The sequence below is a fragment of the Nomascus leucogenys genome, unplaced genomic scaffold (genome assembly GCF_006542625.1).
Source record: "Nomascus leucogenys isolate Asia unplaced genomic scaffold, Asia_NLE_v1 000466F_44916_qpd_obj, whole genome shotgun sequence".
Classification (NCBI taxonomy): Eukaryota; Metazoa; Chordata; class Mammalia; order Primates; family Hylobatidae; genus Nomascus; species Nomascus leucogenys.
Window position 1 is genome coordinate 516 of NW_022096149.1, and position 17,654 is coordinate 18,169.

At 34.0% G+C, this 17,654-nt stretch overlaps 1 protein-coding gene across 1 annotated transcript in view; it reads right to left on the reverse strand.

The window, feature by feature from the left end:
* Positions 1 to 2,791: 2,791 nt before the first annotated feature.
* LOC115833833 (cilia- and flagella-associated protein 47-like) overlaps positions 2,792 to 17,654 on the reverse strand; it is a gene marked incomplete at its 3' end in the record, with an annotated part of 35,735 nt that continues 20,872 nt past the window's right edge. The window contains exons 6-7 of the mRNA XM_030808651.1: positions 3,800 to 3,881; positions 2,792 to 2,920 (exon numbers count right to left, since the gene is read on the reverse strand). Of these exons, the coding sequence (XP_030664511.1) occupies positions 2,792 to 2,920; positions 3,800 to 3,881 (211 nt within the window). The remainder of the gene's footprint in view (positions 2,921 to 3,799; positions 3,882 to 17,654) is intronic.

Genomic DNA, 17,654 nt, shown 5'->3' on the forward strand with positions numbered 1-17,654 from the left:
ACCTGAACTGGCTCAGGATTCATCTGTCATCTGTCACTTCTACTCTGCAAAGACAAGATCTCCAAGTGACCCTTGACTAAGAATACAGATTTAATGATGGACCCACATGGAGCATGGTTGTAACTTTAGTATTGGAAGAGCCATTACACTGAGTGCTTAATTCTACAGCAGTGTTTCTGAAATTGTCGGTGGTAAAAAAACTTATTAATTTTTCTTAGCACAGAATGATAGTTTTGTAAAATACTCTGAAAATAAATTGCTAGAAAAATAAAGTGAAGAATTAAAATGTACACAAAGTACAAGACTCCATCACTTGCAAATCCAAATACACCTGGGCAATAAGTGTTACTATTTATCCGTTAACATGCAAACCACACCAAGCATGAGTTGAAGGAACGGAGTCAGAATTACAGAGGCAAGAATGTGCTGTGAGCCGTGCCAGCTAAGATGAAATTTGGGTAAATGATATTTCGTGATCCACACTCAGGAATTTCTTTCATGCCCCCAGAAAACATTGTTTTGAATTATCTTTCATTTTTGTTAAAGATTTGATTCAAGAACTGTAATAGCACCCTTTAAAGTCAATATATTGGCCACAAAATAGAACATAGTCCTGTGCTATTTCCAGTATGTCACTATGGGACATTTAAAAAGACTTCAAAACAACAATGACAAAACTACTACTAATAGTATACATTGCATATATTGAGCGCTATCCCCCCCATCATATGCCACTTTCAGGTTCACATGAACTTTGCTATTATATTTGGCTTATGGTTTATTAATGACAACTTTTTAAATTATGTGTTCTTTTAACCAATTGGCTTAGAAAACATAATTTTCATTTTTACTTGTCCCATGAAAATCTCTGGATTTTTGAGACTAATGAGATATTTGGATTTGTCTGAAAGAATCATCTTGACTAGGCTTATGTTGACCCAAAGAAAAGAATCAATTGCCAGTTTATGTATGATCTTTCCTTTAGATTTAGAGATGCCTGATGGTTTAACACTTATTTGGAGTCTCCTTAAACCCCCTTAACTAAAGAAATGTATAGCAATACATTTATAGGACATCCCCGTTACTTGAGAATCCAGATGAGGATAGTGTACCAGATGAAGCATTCATACCTCACTGTCAGTGTTTTGTACTGAGTAATGAGAAATTGCTCATTACTCTGAGGGTGCTGCATGACTAGAAAACTGAAAAGATTTCTCAGACTTGAAGGCTGTCCTGTATTGAAATGGCCCTTGCCCACCATATTCCACTTCTTGTAACCACTTCTGACATGAGTGACAAGTGAGTGGGACACTGGAAGCTATGCTTTGAGTCACAGCTCTTGGCTTTGGTGTTGGTGTGCATTCTGTGTTATAACTATCTTTTGTACTTCCTTAAAACTAAGTTAACATGTTGCCATGTAAAATCTACTGTATTTCACAGTTTTGATTATCAAACCAAACCCAAGACCATGCTTCTGGTGAAGAAGAGTAGGCCCTATATGACTAACAGTGCAAAGGATCATATTTCCAGCATTAACAACCAGTCACCAATGAAATGAATTTTCACACAAGAATTCTCTTCTTACATTCAGCAAGAAAGATAGTTCAGGTTGATGGTGAAAAAGAGGAGGACAGGAGGAGCAAGTCAGGAATCATGCAGAAGAAGGAACTCCCCAGAAGGTGATCTGGGTGGCTGACTCCAAAGGAGACTTCAGACTGCCAAGGGGCAGCATGAGGGCCCTGGACTCCTGGGCCCCAGTAGAGAACAACAAGGAAGAAATAAGCATTACCTGCATCAAATTGTTGCATATGGTCAAATTCATGTGATCTTGAAAGAAAGTATGTGTGCCTGTGAGCCTCAGTTTCTTCATGGCTAAATTGAGGATTTCAGTTGTGAGGATTTAATATTAAAATATTGACAGAGTCTTACACATACTACTCATTATTCAGCTCTCAATTTTGCCCTTTCCTTTGAGTCGCTAATTCCTGATTCTATTCAATTCCTCCCTTGTTCTAACTCTCAGTCTTACAGCTCACCCGTCTGGGGTTGCAAAGTGTGAAGACATAAGCCTCCATTGGTCCTAGTGGACAAGACCTATAGTGCTATATTTGAAAACCTAGGGAATTATTCAAGGACTGAAACCAGGACTTGTTTATGCAATAGGGGTATAGAGTATACAGGCATAATTTATGCTATGTTAATCTACCCACAAATGCAATTTGGCAGGAAGTAAGTTTGAGAATCTCATAAAAACCTGCTTTTGCCTATAGCTGTATGAATCTTAGTGAATGTAGTTTTATAGCAAGAGACTACTGTTTATTAGATGTGGAGACAGTAATTTTCACCAGTACTCATTCTTTAATTCTCCCTTTTAGTACTATAATATTCCTGTAGCTACTCATTCTAGAGAGTGTATTTCTCAACTTTTTTTGCAGCTAGATGTGACTATATGACTGAATTCTGCCTAATGAAATCTGAAATGAAAAAGACATATTTTTCAGGTCACATCCTTAAAAGGTAACTCCTTGCCTCCAGTACTCCTTTACCTGCAATTCTTCCTTCAGAGAAATCAGACCCTTACATGAAAGCCTAGTACTGAGGAGGAAAGAGATACTCCAGAAGCTTTGACCCTCTCACATCTCAGCAGTTCCATGAGAAAGCAATAAAAAAAAAATCTGTCATTTAAGGCACTGTGTTTTTGAATCTTTCATAGCAGCATTGTCTATACTTTAATTAATATATGATTTATATTAATCAACAGAGAAGCAGCAAACAATAGCGGAAATGTTACCTTGTATATCTGTAGAAATACATCTGTCCATGCCCGTTTACTCCAGGCTTCAAATTTAGACATTTCTATAACAATAGAACATTTTTTCTTAGGTGTACAGGAACTCACAGGCATTGTATTAGTGGAAGACTTTAAGAAATAAAATAGTACAACATTAATTAAAATTTAAGGCAAATTTAGCATATGAGTTTTTTTTTTTTTCAAAACAAGTGGATGCCTTTTCTATACTTTAATCAAGAGCTCTAATTTGCCATGTGCCAATAACAGAAGATATCAACACAGGTAACTTTAAGGAGCACGCAGTCTCTTATTTAGATCGTAGATTTATTCATTCAATGCACCTACTAGATCACTCTGTAGAATAGGTGGCCAAACAAGATATGAAGTTCTTCTGATTGCTGAGCCAAGAAAGAATCACACCCTTTGGATAAGGCAACAGGACCTCAGCATACTGCCAAAGAACAGGCAGGCACCTGGTTCTCCACTCATGTCACATGGCAAGCACAGTGAGAGTCCTACAACCATAGTTGCCTCAAAGCCTGCAGACTCCTCAAAGACCACTCCCCTCTCAATAGGTTACCAGAAAGTAAACTATGTATTATGACAAAACTATATATTTCTTGTTTCATTTCTATTTTGCCCTGAAAATGAAAAAGAAAAGTGGCACATGGTGGTGAAATAAAACCAGTATTTTATTTGGAAAATATATATTCTAAAAGTTTAAGAATAAAATTTACATAACCCCACCTTAGTCTTCATTTATAAATTCTCCGAAGTAGTAATTATTTATACATTTAAGAAAGTCATGTAATCATTTTTGCATAGGAACTCCATAGAGATTTTTTGACAAATGTACAAAAACATATGGGTTATCCAAAAATTATTATCCTAATAGTATTTTGTATATAAAACTCAAGGACTCTGACATAGAATATTCTAACATAAGCCAAATACCAGTACATACAATAATAACTGTGTGGTTTGTTCCAAGAAATTATATTTTCTTACCATAATTTCAATCCACCTCTTATAATCTTCTGGTTCAAGCAAAAATTCTGGCAGGACATGTGAAATACATCCTCCTTGAGCACTAAAATTAAAAAAGAAAAACTCAAATTATAATATACATGTTCTATATATGATTTGCATTGACCATCAATTAAATATTTCAAGTCACATTTGTATATATGCTAGATTTTACTTTTCAAATTTAAAAGTTATATAATTAGCCAGAGGTGGCAATGGCTCCTGGGTGAAGCTTCTCTGCCTTTGGAAAGGGGACGGAAAAGTGAAAAGAAAGTTTCCTATGGTTTGAGTGCCAGCTCAGCCACAGTACAGTATAACACCAGGTGGAATTCTAGTTTTTTTTAAACTCCAGTCCTTTGCTCTGAACAGCACCTCTGGACCCACCTGGGGTCTGGGGGAACTCTAAGCCATAAAGGAAAGATATAGGCCTGGCTGACTTTGCCACCTGCTAATTGTAACTCTTCAATGCCCATATACAGATACACATTTCCAAGAATCAAGTTGATACAGGAAAACATGAGCTCACCAAATAAACTAAATAGGGCACCAAGGACCATTCCTGGAAAAACAGAGACATGTGACCTTTCAGAGAGAGAATTCAAAATAGCTGTGTTGAGGAAACTCAAAGAAATTCAACATAACGTGGAGAAGGAATTCAGAATTCTATCAGATAAGTTTAACAAAGAGATTAAAATAATTTTAAAAAATCAAGTAGGAATTCTGGAGTTGAAAAATGCAATTGGCATACTAAAGAATGGATCAGTCTTTTAGTAGCAGAATTGATTAAGCAGAAGAAAAAGTGAGCTTGAAGACAGGCTATTTAAAAATAGATAGAGGACACAAAAAAAGAAAGAATAAAAACAATGAAGCACACCTACATGATCTAGAGGATGGCCCCAAAAGGGCAAACCTAAGAGTTACTGGCCTTACAGAGGAGGTAGAGAAAGAGCTGGGGGAAATGAGTTTATTCAAAAGATAATAGCAGAGAACTTCCCAAACCTAGAGAAATATATCAATATCCCAAATCAATATCCAAATATCCAATATCTGAATGAATTTTAGAACATCAAGTAGAGTTAACCCACAGAAGACTACCTCAAGGCATTTAATAATAAAACTCCCAAAGCAGGCTGCCTCAACACATTAAATAACTAATCTCGCAAAGATAAAAAATTTTAAGAAATGATCCTAAAGGCAGTAACAGAAAAGAAATAAATAACATATAATGGACCTCCAATATGTCTGGCAGTAGGCTTTTTAGTGGAAACATTACAGGCCAGGAGAGAGTAGTATGACATATTTAAAGTGCTGAAGAAAAAAACAAAACAAAAAACACTTTTACACTAAAACAGAATATCTAGTAAAATTATCCTTCAAATATGAAAAAGTAATAAAGACTTTACTAGACCCCTAACAGTAGTTGAGAGATTTCATCAACACAAGACATGCCAACAGGAATACTTCAAACAGAAGGAAATGGACAATAATAAGCCATAAGTAATTATCTGAAGGTACAAAACTCAAAGGCAATAGTAAGTACACGAAAAACCCACAGATTATTACAACACTGTAACTGTGGTGTGTAAACTACTCTTATCTTAAATAGAACGACTAAATAATCGACCAATCAAAAATAATAACTACAAAGCCATAGAGTACAATATGATATAAATAGAAACAACAAAAGTTAAAAAGCAAGGGGTTGAAGTTAAGGTGTAGAGTCTTTATTAGTTTTCTTTACACTTGTTTCTTTTTTGTTTGCTTGTTTATGCAAACTGCGTTAAGTTGTTATCAGCTTAAAATAAGGGGTTATAAGATACTATTCGCAAGCCTCATGGTAACTGCAAACCACAAAACATATGACAGATACACAGAAAATAAAAAGCAAGAAGCAAAATCACATTACCAGAGAAAATCATCTCATTAAAGTTAAACAGGAAGAAAAGAAAGAAGAGAAAACAATGAGAAAAGAAATTTTAAAAAGGCAGAAGTAAATCCTTACTTATCAATAATAGCATTGAATGTAAACGGACTAAAGTATTAAATCAAAATATATAGAGTGGTTGAATGGATGAAAAAAGTTCTCATGATCTGTTGCCACAAGAAACACACTTCACCTGTCAAGATGCACATAGACTGAACATACACGGATGGAAAAAGATATCCCATGCTAACGGAAATAAAAAATAAAAGCAGGAGTAGCCATACTTGTATCAAAAAAAGTAGATTTCAATACAAAAACTATAAGAAGAGACAAAGAAGGTCATTATATAATGATAAAAGGTCAATTAAGCAAGAGGATATAACAATTGTAGATACATTTGCACCAAACACTGTAACACCCAGATATATAAAGCAAATATTAGAAGTAAAGAGTGAGATAGGCCAATAGATAATAATAGCTAGAGAGTTCAACCCCACTTTCAGCATTTGACAGATATTCCAAACAGAAAATGAAGAAACATCAGACTTCATCTGCACTATAGAACTAATGGATCTAATAGATATTTCCAAAAGTTTTCATCTAATGGCTATGGAATACCTATTGTTTTCCTCAGCACATGGATCATTCTGAAGGACAGACCATATGTTAGGTCACAAAACAAGTCTTAAAACATTCAAAATTTAAAATTATATCAAGGATCTTCTGACTACAATGGAATAAAACAAGAAATTAATAAGAAGAGGTATTTGGAAACTATACAAATATGCGAAAGCTTAAAAATGTGCTCCTGAATGACCAGTGGTTCAATGAATAAATTAAGGAAACTGAAAAAATTCTTGAGATAAATGATATTGGAAACACAACACATCAAAACCTATCAAATATACCACAAGCAGTACTAAGAGGGTAGTTTATAGCTGTAAGTACATACTTCAAAAAGAAGAAAATCTTCACACTAACAACCTACTGTTCCATCTTAAGGAAGGAGAAAAGCAAGAGCAAGCGAAATACCAAAGTAATAGAAGGAAAGAAATGATCAACATCAGAGCAGAAATACATGAAATTGAAATAAATAAATCAATAAAACAAAGGTTGCTTTTTTGACAAGATAAACAAAGTTGACAAACCTTTAGCCAGACTAAGATAAAAAGGAAGAAGATACAATAAATAAAATCAGAGGTGATAAAGAAGGCATTACAACTGATACTGCAGAAATTCAAATGATCACAAGTAGCTACTATGACCAATAAATTGGAAAATCTAGAAGAAATGAACAAAGTCCTAGACACGTACAACTGACCAAGACTGTAACAGGAAGAAATCCAAAACCTGAACAGACCAATAACAAATAACAAGATCACAACCGTAAGAAAGAGTCACCCAATAAAAAAAGCCCAGGACCAAATGGCTTTACTGCTGAATTCTACCAAATATTTAAAGAAGAACTAATACCAACCCTACTCAAACTATTTTATAAAATAGAGGAGGAGGGAATGCTTCCAAAATCATTATATGAGGCCACTATTACCCTAATGCCAAAACCAAAGAAATATAAAAAAGGAATGCTACAGTCCAATATCCCTGATGAATATTGATGCAGAAATCCTCAACAAAATATTAGCAAACCAAATTCAGCAATACAGTAAAAAGATCATTAATCATGACCAGGTGAGATTTATCCCCGTGAGGCAAGAATGGTTTAATGTATGCAATGTACATAATACAATCAATCAAGTGGAACACATCATCAACAGAATAAAGGACAAAAATCATGATAATTTCAACCAATAGTGAAAAAGTATTTGATAAAATTTAACATCATTTTAAGATAAAATACTCTCAAAAAACTGGATATAGAAGGAATATACCTCAAAAGAATAAAATCCATGTATGACAGACCCACAGCTAGTATCATACTGAATGGGGAAAAACTAAAAGCCTTTCCTGTAAAATCTGCAACCAACAAGGATGCCCACTTTCATCACTGTCACTGAACATAGTACAGGAAGTCCCAGCTAGAGCAATTAGACAAGATAAAAAATAATGAGCATACAAATTAGAATAAAAAGGTCAAATTATCCTTGTTTGCAAATGATATGATCTTATATTTAGAAAAACCTAAAGACTCCACAAAAAAACCTATTAGAAATAATAAATAAATTCAGTAAAGTTGCAGGGTACAATATCAACATACAAAATTCAATAGCATTTTTATATGCTAACAGTGAAAAAACTAAAACAAGAAATTTTAAAACAGGAGTCCCATTTACAATAGCCACAAATAAAATTAAGTACCAAGGAATTAACTTAACCAAAGAAGTAAAAGATCTCTATAAAGAAAGCCATAAATCACTGATGAAATATGTTGAAGAGGACATCAAAAAATGGAGAGCTATTCCATGTTCATGAATTGGAATTATCAGTATTATTAAGATGTCTATGCTACCCAAAGCAATTTACAGATTCAATGCAATTTCTGTCAAAATACAAATGATATTCCACACAGAAAGAGAAACACAATCCTTACATTTATATGGAACCACGAAAGACCCAGAATAGCCAAAGCTATCTTAAACAAAAAAAACAAAACTGGAGGAATCACTTCACCTGATTTCAAATTATACTACAGAGCCATAGTAACGAAAACAGCATGTTACTGGTCTAAAAACATACACATTGACCAATGGAACAGAATACAGAAACCAAAATCAAATGCACACGCCTACAACGAACTCATTTTCAACAAAGGTGCCAGGAACATACACTGGGGAAAGGACAGTATTGTCAATAAATGGTACTGGGAAAACTGCATATCCATATGCAGAAGAATGAAACTAGACATCTGTCTCCCACCATATACAAAAATAAAATCAAAATATAATAAAGGCTTAAAGCCATATCCTCAAACTATGAAACTACTACAAGAAAACTTCAAGGAAACTCTGAATGATACAGGTCTGGGCAAAGATTTCTTAAATAATATCCCACAAGAACAGGCAATTAAAGCATAAATGAATACATGGCTTCTGCACAGGAAAGGAAACAATCAACAAAGAAAATAGACAAATCCTATAATGGGACAAAATGTTTGCATACCACCCATCTGTCAAGGGTTAATAACCAGAATATATAAGGCGCTCAAACAACTCTGTAGAAAAATATCTAAAAATCCAATTTTAAAATGGGCATAATATTTGCTTCTTTTTAAAATTTTTATTTTTATTTTGTTTCTTTTTTTACCTTCAATCAACTCACACCATTTTTTGTTTCATTTTTTCATTTTTGTATTTTTCTATTTATCTCATTTCATTTTTTAATGGGCAAAATATTTGAATAGGCATTTATCAAAAGAAAACATAGAAATGGCAAATGGCCACAAGAAAATATACTTAACATCATTGATCATCAGATAAATGCAAATCAAAAGTATAAAGAGATATCATCTCATCCCAGTTAAAATGACATTTATCCAAAAGACAGGCAGTAACAAATGCTGCTGAGGATATAGAGAAAAGGGAGGCTTTGCACACTGTGGTGGTAATGTAAATTAGTACAACCATTCCAGAGAAAAGTTTGGAGTTTCCTCAGAAAACCAAAAACAGAACTACCTCAAAATCCAGCAATCCCCTTGCTGGGTATGTAGCCAAAAGAAAGGAAATCAATATTTTGAAGAGATATCTTCACTCCCACATTTGTGCAGGTTTGTTCACAATAGCCAAGATTTGGAAGCTACCATAGGTCCATCAAAAGCTGAATAAAGAAAATGTCATACAAATACACAATGGAGTACTATTCAGCCATCAAAAAGAAAAAGATTCAGTCAATTGCAAGAATATGTATTGACCTGGAGGCAATTATATTAAGTGAAATAAGCCAGGCACAGAAAGACCAGAGTCAGATGTTCTCAATTATTTGTGGGATCTAAAAATCGAAACAATTGAAGACATGGAGATAGAGAATCGAAGGATAGTTACCACAGGCTGGGAAGGGTAGTCAGGGGGTGAGGGGGAAGTGGGGATAATTAATGGATATGAAAAATCATTATAATTAATGAATAAAGTGTAATATTGGATAGCACAACAGAGTGACTCTGGTCAATAATAATTTAATTTTTCATTTTAAAATAATGATGGTATACATAGATTATTTGTAACACAAAGGATAAGGGGATTAATACCCTATCTTCCGTGATGAGACTATTATGCATTGCATGCCTGTATCAAAATATCTCATGCATATACTACATACCCCCAAAATTTAAAATAAAATGTAAAAAAAAAAATTAAAGTTATATAGTTAACTTTTAAAACCTCCCTTAATTCTAAAATGTGCCTGTGATATTTTCTTTAGAGAACTTGATAAATGAGAAAGAACTTAGACCTATAATCAGCTACATCAATCCCTACATGGTAACAAAACATAAAGAGTTTTATGAATTGGATTTGTAGTCAATGCAGTAATTATTTTATTCCTGTTACAATATTATAAAATTGAATAAAATATCTGGAAATGTTTGAATACAATAAAATCTCTAACAGAGAGATCACTAGTCATCCAATGTTTATTGAGTACCTATAACCACAAATGCCTAAATAGAAAGCTTGTGTAAGGTAATTCATTATCTATTTATTCTAAAGAGAATATCCAAAAATTGTAGACTCTGGTTATGTATTCTGGAGGTAGCATATTTGAAGCAGTAAATATTTATTTATATCATTTAATACATTTAAAAGCCTATGTATGTACATATTTATATGCATATAATTTACCACATTTATGTTTTCATATATACTTCTTTCATTGTAAAATTCATTGAAATAATTTTATCCAAACTCTTCATATGAAAGTCCATCACCATCAAAGCCACTGTGTAGAAATCTAGTACTTTGTGGCAAATATTTCCTAATGGAGATTCAGATATTCAGGTCTAACTCAGTTAGTGAACCTAGAACACCACTCACCAATAAACATTTAATAGGAAAGAATCCTACATCTAGTTCTCAATTCTGGAAATACCCTCAGAATTTGCAGTCTTGTGATTACAGAGAAGTTGGAAAAAGAAAAAGGAAAATGGAGGCTTAAGATAATTCTGAAAACTCAAACCTTGAAGATGGTGCAGATGACTGAGAAAATAGAAGTGAGGAAGGGAACTCTTCTTGGGTGGTCTTGGGTGGAGGCAGTGTCCACTGTTCTAGAGTTAAGTCTGACATGGCCCTGGGTCAGTCTAAGTTAGTAGTAGAAATCATACTGCCTACATAAAGTTCCTTTGTTGGGAAATAAAACAGAAACCTTTCTTTTTGATTTTCACACAATTCCTGTCCTCATGCACAGTACTTCTGTGAATCTTCATTACAGTCAAATTGGTATAGATTTAAATAAGATCTAATTTTACGTAACACCACTCCTCAGCAAGATTAGCCAACCTACAGCCTATGTAGAAATGCAATGAGATGATGTCTCCACTAAGTTGAAATCCTCTAGAGTAAAACAAAACTTACAACTCAGAGACATATGAAGAAACTGGAATATTTTCTTGTGCCCAAAGCCAAGACAGAATTTCAGTATGTACATGGTCACTTCTATCAAATGTTACTGAGAACTGGAGGAAAATATCAGGGAACCATTAAAATGGGAGCTTCTTGAGGAGGGAGCCTACGTGTTATTTATTGGAGTATTCCAAAGTGTCCACCAGAGAGTAAACCCTAGGTAAAATTGAGGACAAGAAAAATGCATTTTTTTTCATTTTAAAGGCTGAGATTGTTATGAAGACTTGTTTTATTCTTTTCATTTTGAATCTACTCAAGGCCTAACTTCATCAGTGCATAAGACAATATTTACCTTTATGTCTTATCAGTAGATTTTACATCTTGTCAGTAGTTTTATAAAGAGCTGACTTTCCTAATTGATTTGATTAAACTTTTACATACTAGGTTTTCTATTTGAATATTTTTTCCAAGTTCACATTGGGTGGATCAAAACATAATTAGCTGCAATTAGTTATTAAATGCTAAACTTAATCTCTAAAAATTTGTTTCTTAAAAAATTCTAGCTTAATCCCTAAACATAAGTTGTTCATTTATTGCAGAGTAGATATTTCACGTGTACAAAAGTTCTTACCTACTGTATTATCAAATTTAAATGGAGAAGCTGATAACATTTATGATTATTTTGCATTTGAATACATGTATTTCCATGATGAAACATATGCACATATCTTGAATTAATGACCCAATTTTGTTAACCATACTGTCACTTTCTAAATGTTAAGTCATTTTATCATAGTCAACATATCCTGATAGGCATGTATTTGCAGATAAAGAGCAAACAAATCTGAATGGCGTGGCTTTAATATCAAAATTATTCTTCCATACCTGCATCCTCACATCATAAAATGTCATAACACAAATGACCCATGTTAATGTCAACACTACTGGGAGCTGTGCCAAAAAGAATTCTACAAGAATAACACGACGATTGCAAGTTCCATAGAGTTTAATGATGCTGTCACAAAGTTGTTTGATTTCCATTATATACATACAATCAGGATTGACTTAAGTATGTAAGCCTCCTTCTTTTGCTCACAGTTAATATTTATTATATTTTCAGAGTAAAACTAACTTTCCGAAAAAAAATGCATTCACGTTTTGGACTTACTGAATTAGAGCACTTACCTTATTGAATCAATTATTGAAGACCAAAAGTAGGAAGTGGTAAAATTAAAAACTATGTGCTTTCTATTATAAACTTATTAAAATTTAAATATTAATACTTAGTTTCCATTCAATCTAATAAATATGAGGATATAAATGATAAATACTGGCTTTCTGACATTTTTATGTCAACAAGACATTTATTACTCATAAAATGGATTTTTAAAATAAATATTCCATTTCAGTGATAGTGACATCACAAGAATCAGTTTCAGTATGTCACTAGTGGTTACTATATTGGAATAGTTTAAGGAAACATCTAAGCATGTGAAAGCCTTAGGCCATAATTCATTTCATTTAACAACAATAACAATAACAATCTACTATACGTCATGTGATTCACATTATATTATTTCTAATTCTTTTTTTATTTAAATTTTAAGTTCAATAGTACATATGCAGGTTTGTTATATAGGCAAACTTGTATCATGGGGGTTTGTTGTACAGATTATTCTGCTACTTCAATATTAAGCCTAGCATCCGTTAGTTATTTCCCTGATGTAATTCTTCTAACAACCAAGTTAGTTATGGAATTATCACCCTTAATTTTACATATTGAACTTAGAGCTAAAACAGGTGAAGTAACTTGTGCAAGGTCACAGGAGTACAGAAGAGTTGGAATATAAGCCTATATCTGCATGATTCAAAAGCCATGTTCCTTCAACCCAGTTCAGTGCACCCTTCCAGGATTACTTCTTGGATTGTTTCTTTGAAATATTTTCATTCTTAGATGCAATTCCATTAAATAAGATACTATAATGGTCATGCATAAGTGAGAAAGATATAGCACTTTAATTTTTTATTTTCTTTTTTCCTTTTTTTATTTTTTTGTTGGCAATTTTAGTTTCATGCTTTAATCTAGTTTTCTTATAATTTTCAAAACACAGCAGATGAAACACAAAGTTGAGTCGAAATACATGTATTTTTTTTATTGTACTTTAAGTTTTAGGGTACATGTGCACAATGTGCAGGTTTTTTATTTTTTGAGATGGAGTTTTGCTCTTGTTGCCCAGGCTGGAGTACAGTGGTGCGATCTTGGCTCACTGCAACCTCTGCCTCCCAGGTTCAAGTGATTCTCCTGCCTCAGCCTCCCGAGTAGCTGGGATTACTGGCGCCCACCACAGGGCTCAGCTAATTTTCTGTGTTTTTAGTAGAGACGGGGTTTCACCATGTTGGCCAGGCTGGTCTCAAACTCCTGACCTTGTGTGATCCACTCGCCTCAGCCTCCCAAAGTGCTGGGATTACATGCGTGATTCACCGCACACAGCCCAGGATATAAAATTTTTAAGGATAAAAGTGAAAATCACAAGTGGAACCAAATTTACATATAAGGAGATGTGAGTTGCTTTTTCTAAGTGTATTTATTTTGGTGAATTAACTATTTATTTAAAAACTCAATGGATGGATTAAAGACTTACATGTTAGACCTAAAACCATAAAAACCCTAGAAGAAAACCTAGGCAATACCATTCAGGACATAGGCATGGGCAAGGACTTCATGTCTAAAACACCAAAAGCAATGGCAACAAAAGCCAAAATTGACAAATGGGATCTCATTAAACTAAAGAGCACAGCAAAAGAAACTACCATCAGAGTGAACAGGCAACCCACAAAATGGGAGAAAATTTTCGCAACCTACTCATCTGACAAAGGGCTAATATCCAGAATCTACAATGAACTCAAACAAATTTACAAGAAAAAAACAAACAACCCCATCAAAAAGTGGGCAAAGGACATGAACAGACACTTCTCAAAAGAAGACATTTATGCAGCCAAAAAACACATGAAAAAATGCTCATCATCACTGGCCATCAGAGAAATGCAAATCAAAACCACAATGAGACACCATCTCACACCAGTTAGAATGGCCATCATTAAAAAGTCAGGAATTTAAAAATAAGAGTTATAATAGCTTTATATTCTTCTGATGGTCTACTTCTTAGTTACAATGTATGGCAGAAGATGTTGATATTCTGCATCTGTTTTAGTTTTATACTACACAAATTACAAATTTTTAAAAATTTTATTATTTTCAATGAAAATTAATTATATCATAAAATAATAACTATAAACAAGTGAAATTATATCAAAGGATGTTAGATATGATATTGGTAAGCTCAAGCTGCCGTAAGAAAATACCACAGGATAAGTGGCTCAAACAACGCATTTATTCTTTCACCATTCTGGATGCTGTAAGTTCAAGATCAAGGTGCCAAAAATTTGGTTTTAGGTGAGGCCTCTTTTCCTGGCTTGTAGATGGCCATCTGCCCACTGTGTACTCACATAACATTTTCTGTATAATAAGAAAGAGAGAGAGAGAGAGAAGAGAGAGAGATCTGGCATCTCTTCCTCTTCTTTAAAGGACATCCATCCTATTGGATTAGGGCCCTACATTTAACCTTAATAACATCCTTAAAGGCCTTATCTCCAAATAAAATCACATTGGGGGTTAGGATTTCAACATATGAATTTGGGATGGGTCACAATTCAGTCCATACCAGACACAAATGACAAGAAATATATTACTGCAAATATATCCATACAAAATTTATTATAAAATATAACATCCAATTACAGAATATTGTTTCATAATATAACACACATGGTATTGCCATGGTCTAAATTATACCCCTCCACAAAGTTCATATGTTGAAACTTGAAACCCTAAATTTCAGTACTTCAGAATGTGACTGTATTTGGAGTTAGGGTCTTTAAAAAGGTAACTAACGTAAAATGATGTAATTAGAGTGGTACCAAATCCAGTTTGGCTTGTGTCTTTATAAGAAGATGAAATTTGAATACACAGAACAGAAAGACACCAGGGAAATGGCACACAGAGGAAAAACCACGTGAGGACACAGCAAGAAGAGTTTATCTGCCAGCAAATAGAAAAGCCTCGGAAGAAACCAACCCTGACAATACCTTGATCTTGGACTTCTAGCATCCAGAACTCTGAGAAAAAAAAATTTACGTTGTTTGCTGCAACTTGACCCTCTCATTTGTTACACTCTACTTCCTGGAATGCAAATTTTTCACCCTTTCTTTTACCACTTTTTACATTTCACAGCATTTTCTTCATTCTTATATAAATGTCCTGCAATGCAATTTCCATGTTTTATTCCTTATACCGCACAAATTCAAAAGGTAAATATCTGTGAAAGAAAAGGTTAAAAAATAAATATGTAATGAACATCGGCCCCATTCCCCAGTGATCCTGGGTGTTAGAAATTCCAGATGAATGAGATGTGGTTTCTGCCCTTAAGTTGCTCACAGATTTGTGGGATTCACTGACTCAGGGATAAGTCAGCGGAGTTGAAAGTGATTTACAAAATTCCACACAGCTGTGTTATTTCCTTAACCGATATAACCGCTCTCATTCTCCCATCTAGATTGAGTGCAGAAGGATACAGAGAAAATGCAAAATTGCACCTCCATGTATCTTTAGGTCTTCTATCCAAAGAATCTCTTTACAGAAATTCTGTTATTTGTGATTAACAGTCAAAATTTCACCCCCGCCTATCCATGCCAGATGGCACCTGAGAAAAGGTAGACTCATTGTCAAATAAATACCGTTTTAACTTCAGGTTTTTTAACTTTCATGATTACCTTCTAAAGCCATGTATCTAATATTTATATTTTTCATTTGCTATTTTATATAGAAGGGTTCCTCACATTGTATAAGAACTCTCAGAATTAGGATCATCCATGCTGGATTTGGGCTTACACGAGATAGGGAGAGGGACTCCTATATTTGTACGTGAAGGTCGGTGACTGCATTTCTGGATACTTGTTCTTTTTTGCTGTGCCTCTTCTCGGCCTGAAATGTCTGTGTCATGTGGGCATATGCTGCTGATGTCTGAGATGGGGATCTTCTGTCTCTGCCCTTACACCCGTCAAGGACCAAGAGGTCTCCTGTAACTGACGCAGACACTCCCTAGTCCTCATATATTTGTCATTCCTATTGTGGCACCATGGCCAGACAACTGCCACTCTTCTGCCTCTCCAGTGGGGTCCCTCTAACATCCCAACCCAGAAACCGCCATGACAAGCTGTCTGGATCTTGATTCAGTCACTTTAAGCGATTTAGAAACTTCTAGCTACCTTGTAATCCACAAGGAACCAAGCCAATCTTGCCTTATTACCATGATATTGAGAGCCTAAGTATTGAAAGAAAATATTTTAAGTAACATGTCCAAGTTTTAATACATAGTATCACTAGGGACTCAAAATTCCTGATTTGGAAATAAAAAAACTGAATGTCAAATCTTTAATTTGTATTCCTGCTGTAAGAGTATTCTTGCCCTGCATCTCTATTCCTGCTAGGACAGATGAACATCTCTGAGCAACTATGGAGCAGATTCCATAAACAAAGAAGCAAAAGAGAAAATCACAGTAATATATCTAAAAATATATTAACCATATTACATAAATAATTACAAGTAACAAATGCCATTTTAATTGTATAGGAGCATGGAAGAGGGAGTAATAATATGTTCAACTCAATGCTAAATAAATTACTGCCTATGGATGTGGGATGTTTCAGTGTACATGGATGTTGCAAGCGCAGGCTAAAGAAGCAATGTAAATTCACCGGTACTCTTCTCAGAATGTAAATGTACGTTGTTTTTCCATTTCTTGGCGACTTGCCATTTAATCTTCGCAGAGGAACACAGATATTATGACAATTATTTTTCCTTTCTTTTGCATCAACCATTTAAAATTCCTTTCGCCTGCTTACTATTTTAATATTAAAAGACTTTACATATGCAGACTAAAAGTCCACAGTACCCATAAATTGAGATGATACTAATAATAGTCTGAGAAATAAAGCTTGTTGGTTTCATCCCTTTTTAGCTAAATGGATTTATATATTTGCTGTAGGCCAGGATTTTCAAAATGAGGTAATGGATCAGAAATACCCGAATCACCTTGAAACTTGTTATAAATGAAAATTAACTGAAAAACTCAATGGGTAAGGGTCAGTAAACTGTTGTTTTAACAGACCCTCTCAGTGATTTTGATGCATGATAAAGTATAAGAATGATTGCATTAGATTAAAAATCCAATACATCATAAAATGCTTATTGGCTATTAAGCATTATATATTTTTCAAAATGTGTGAGATATATATACATTACCATACATATATATGTGTGTGTGTGTGTGTATATATTTGGTTAAA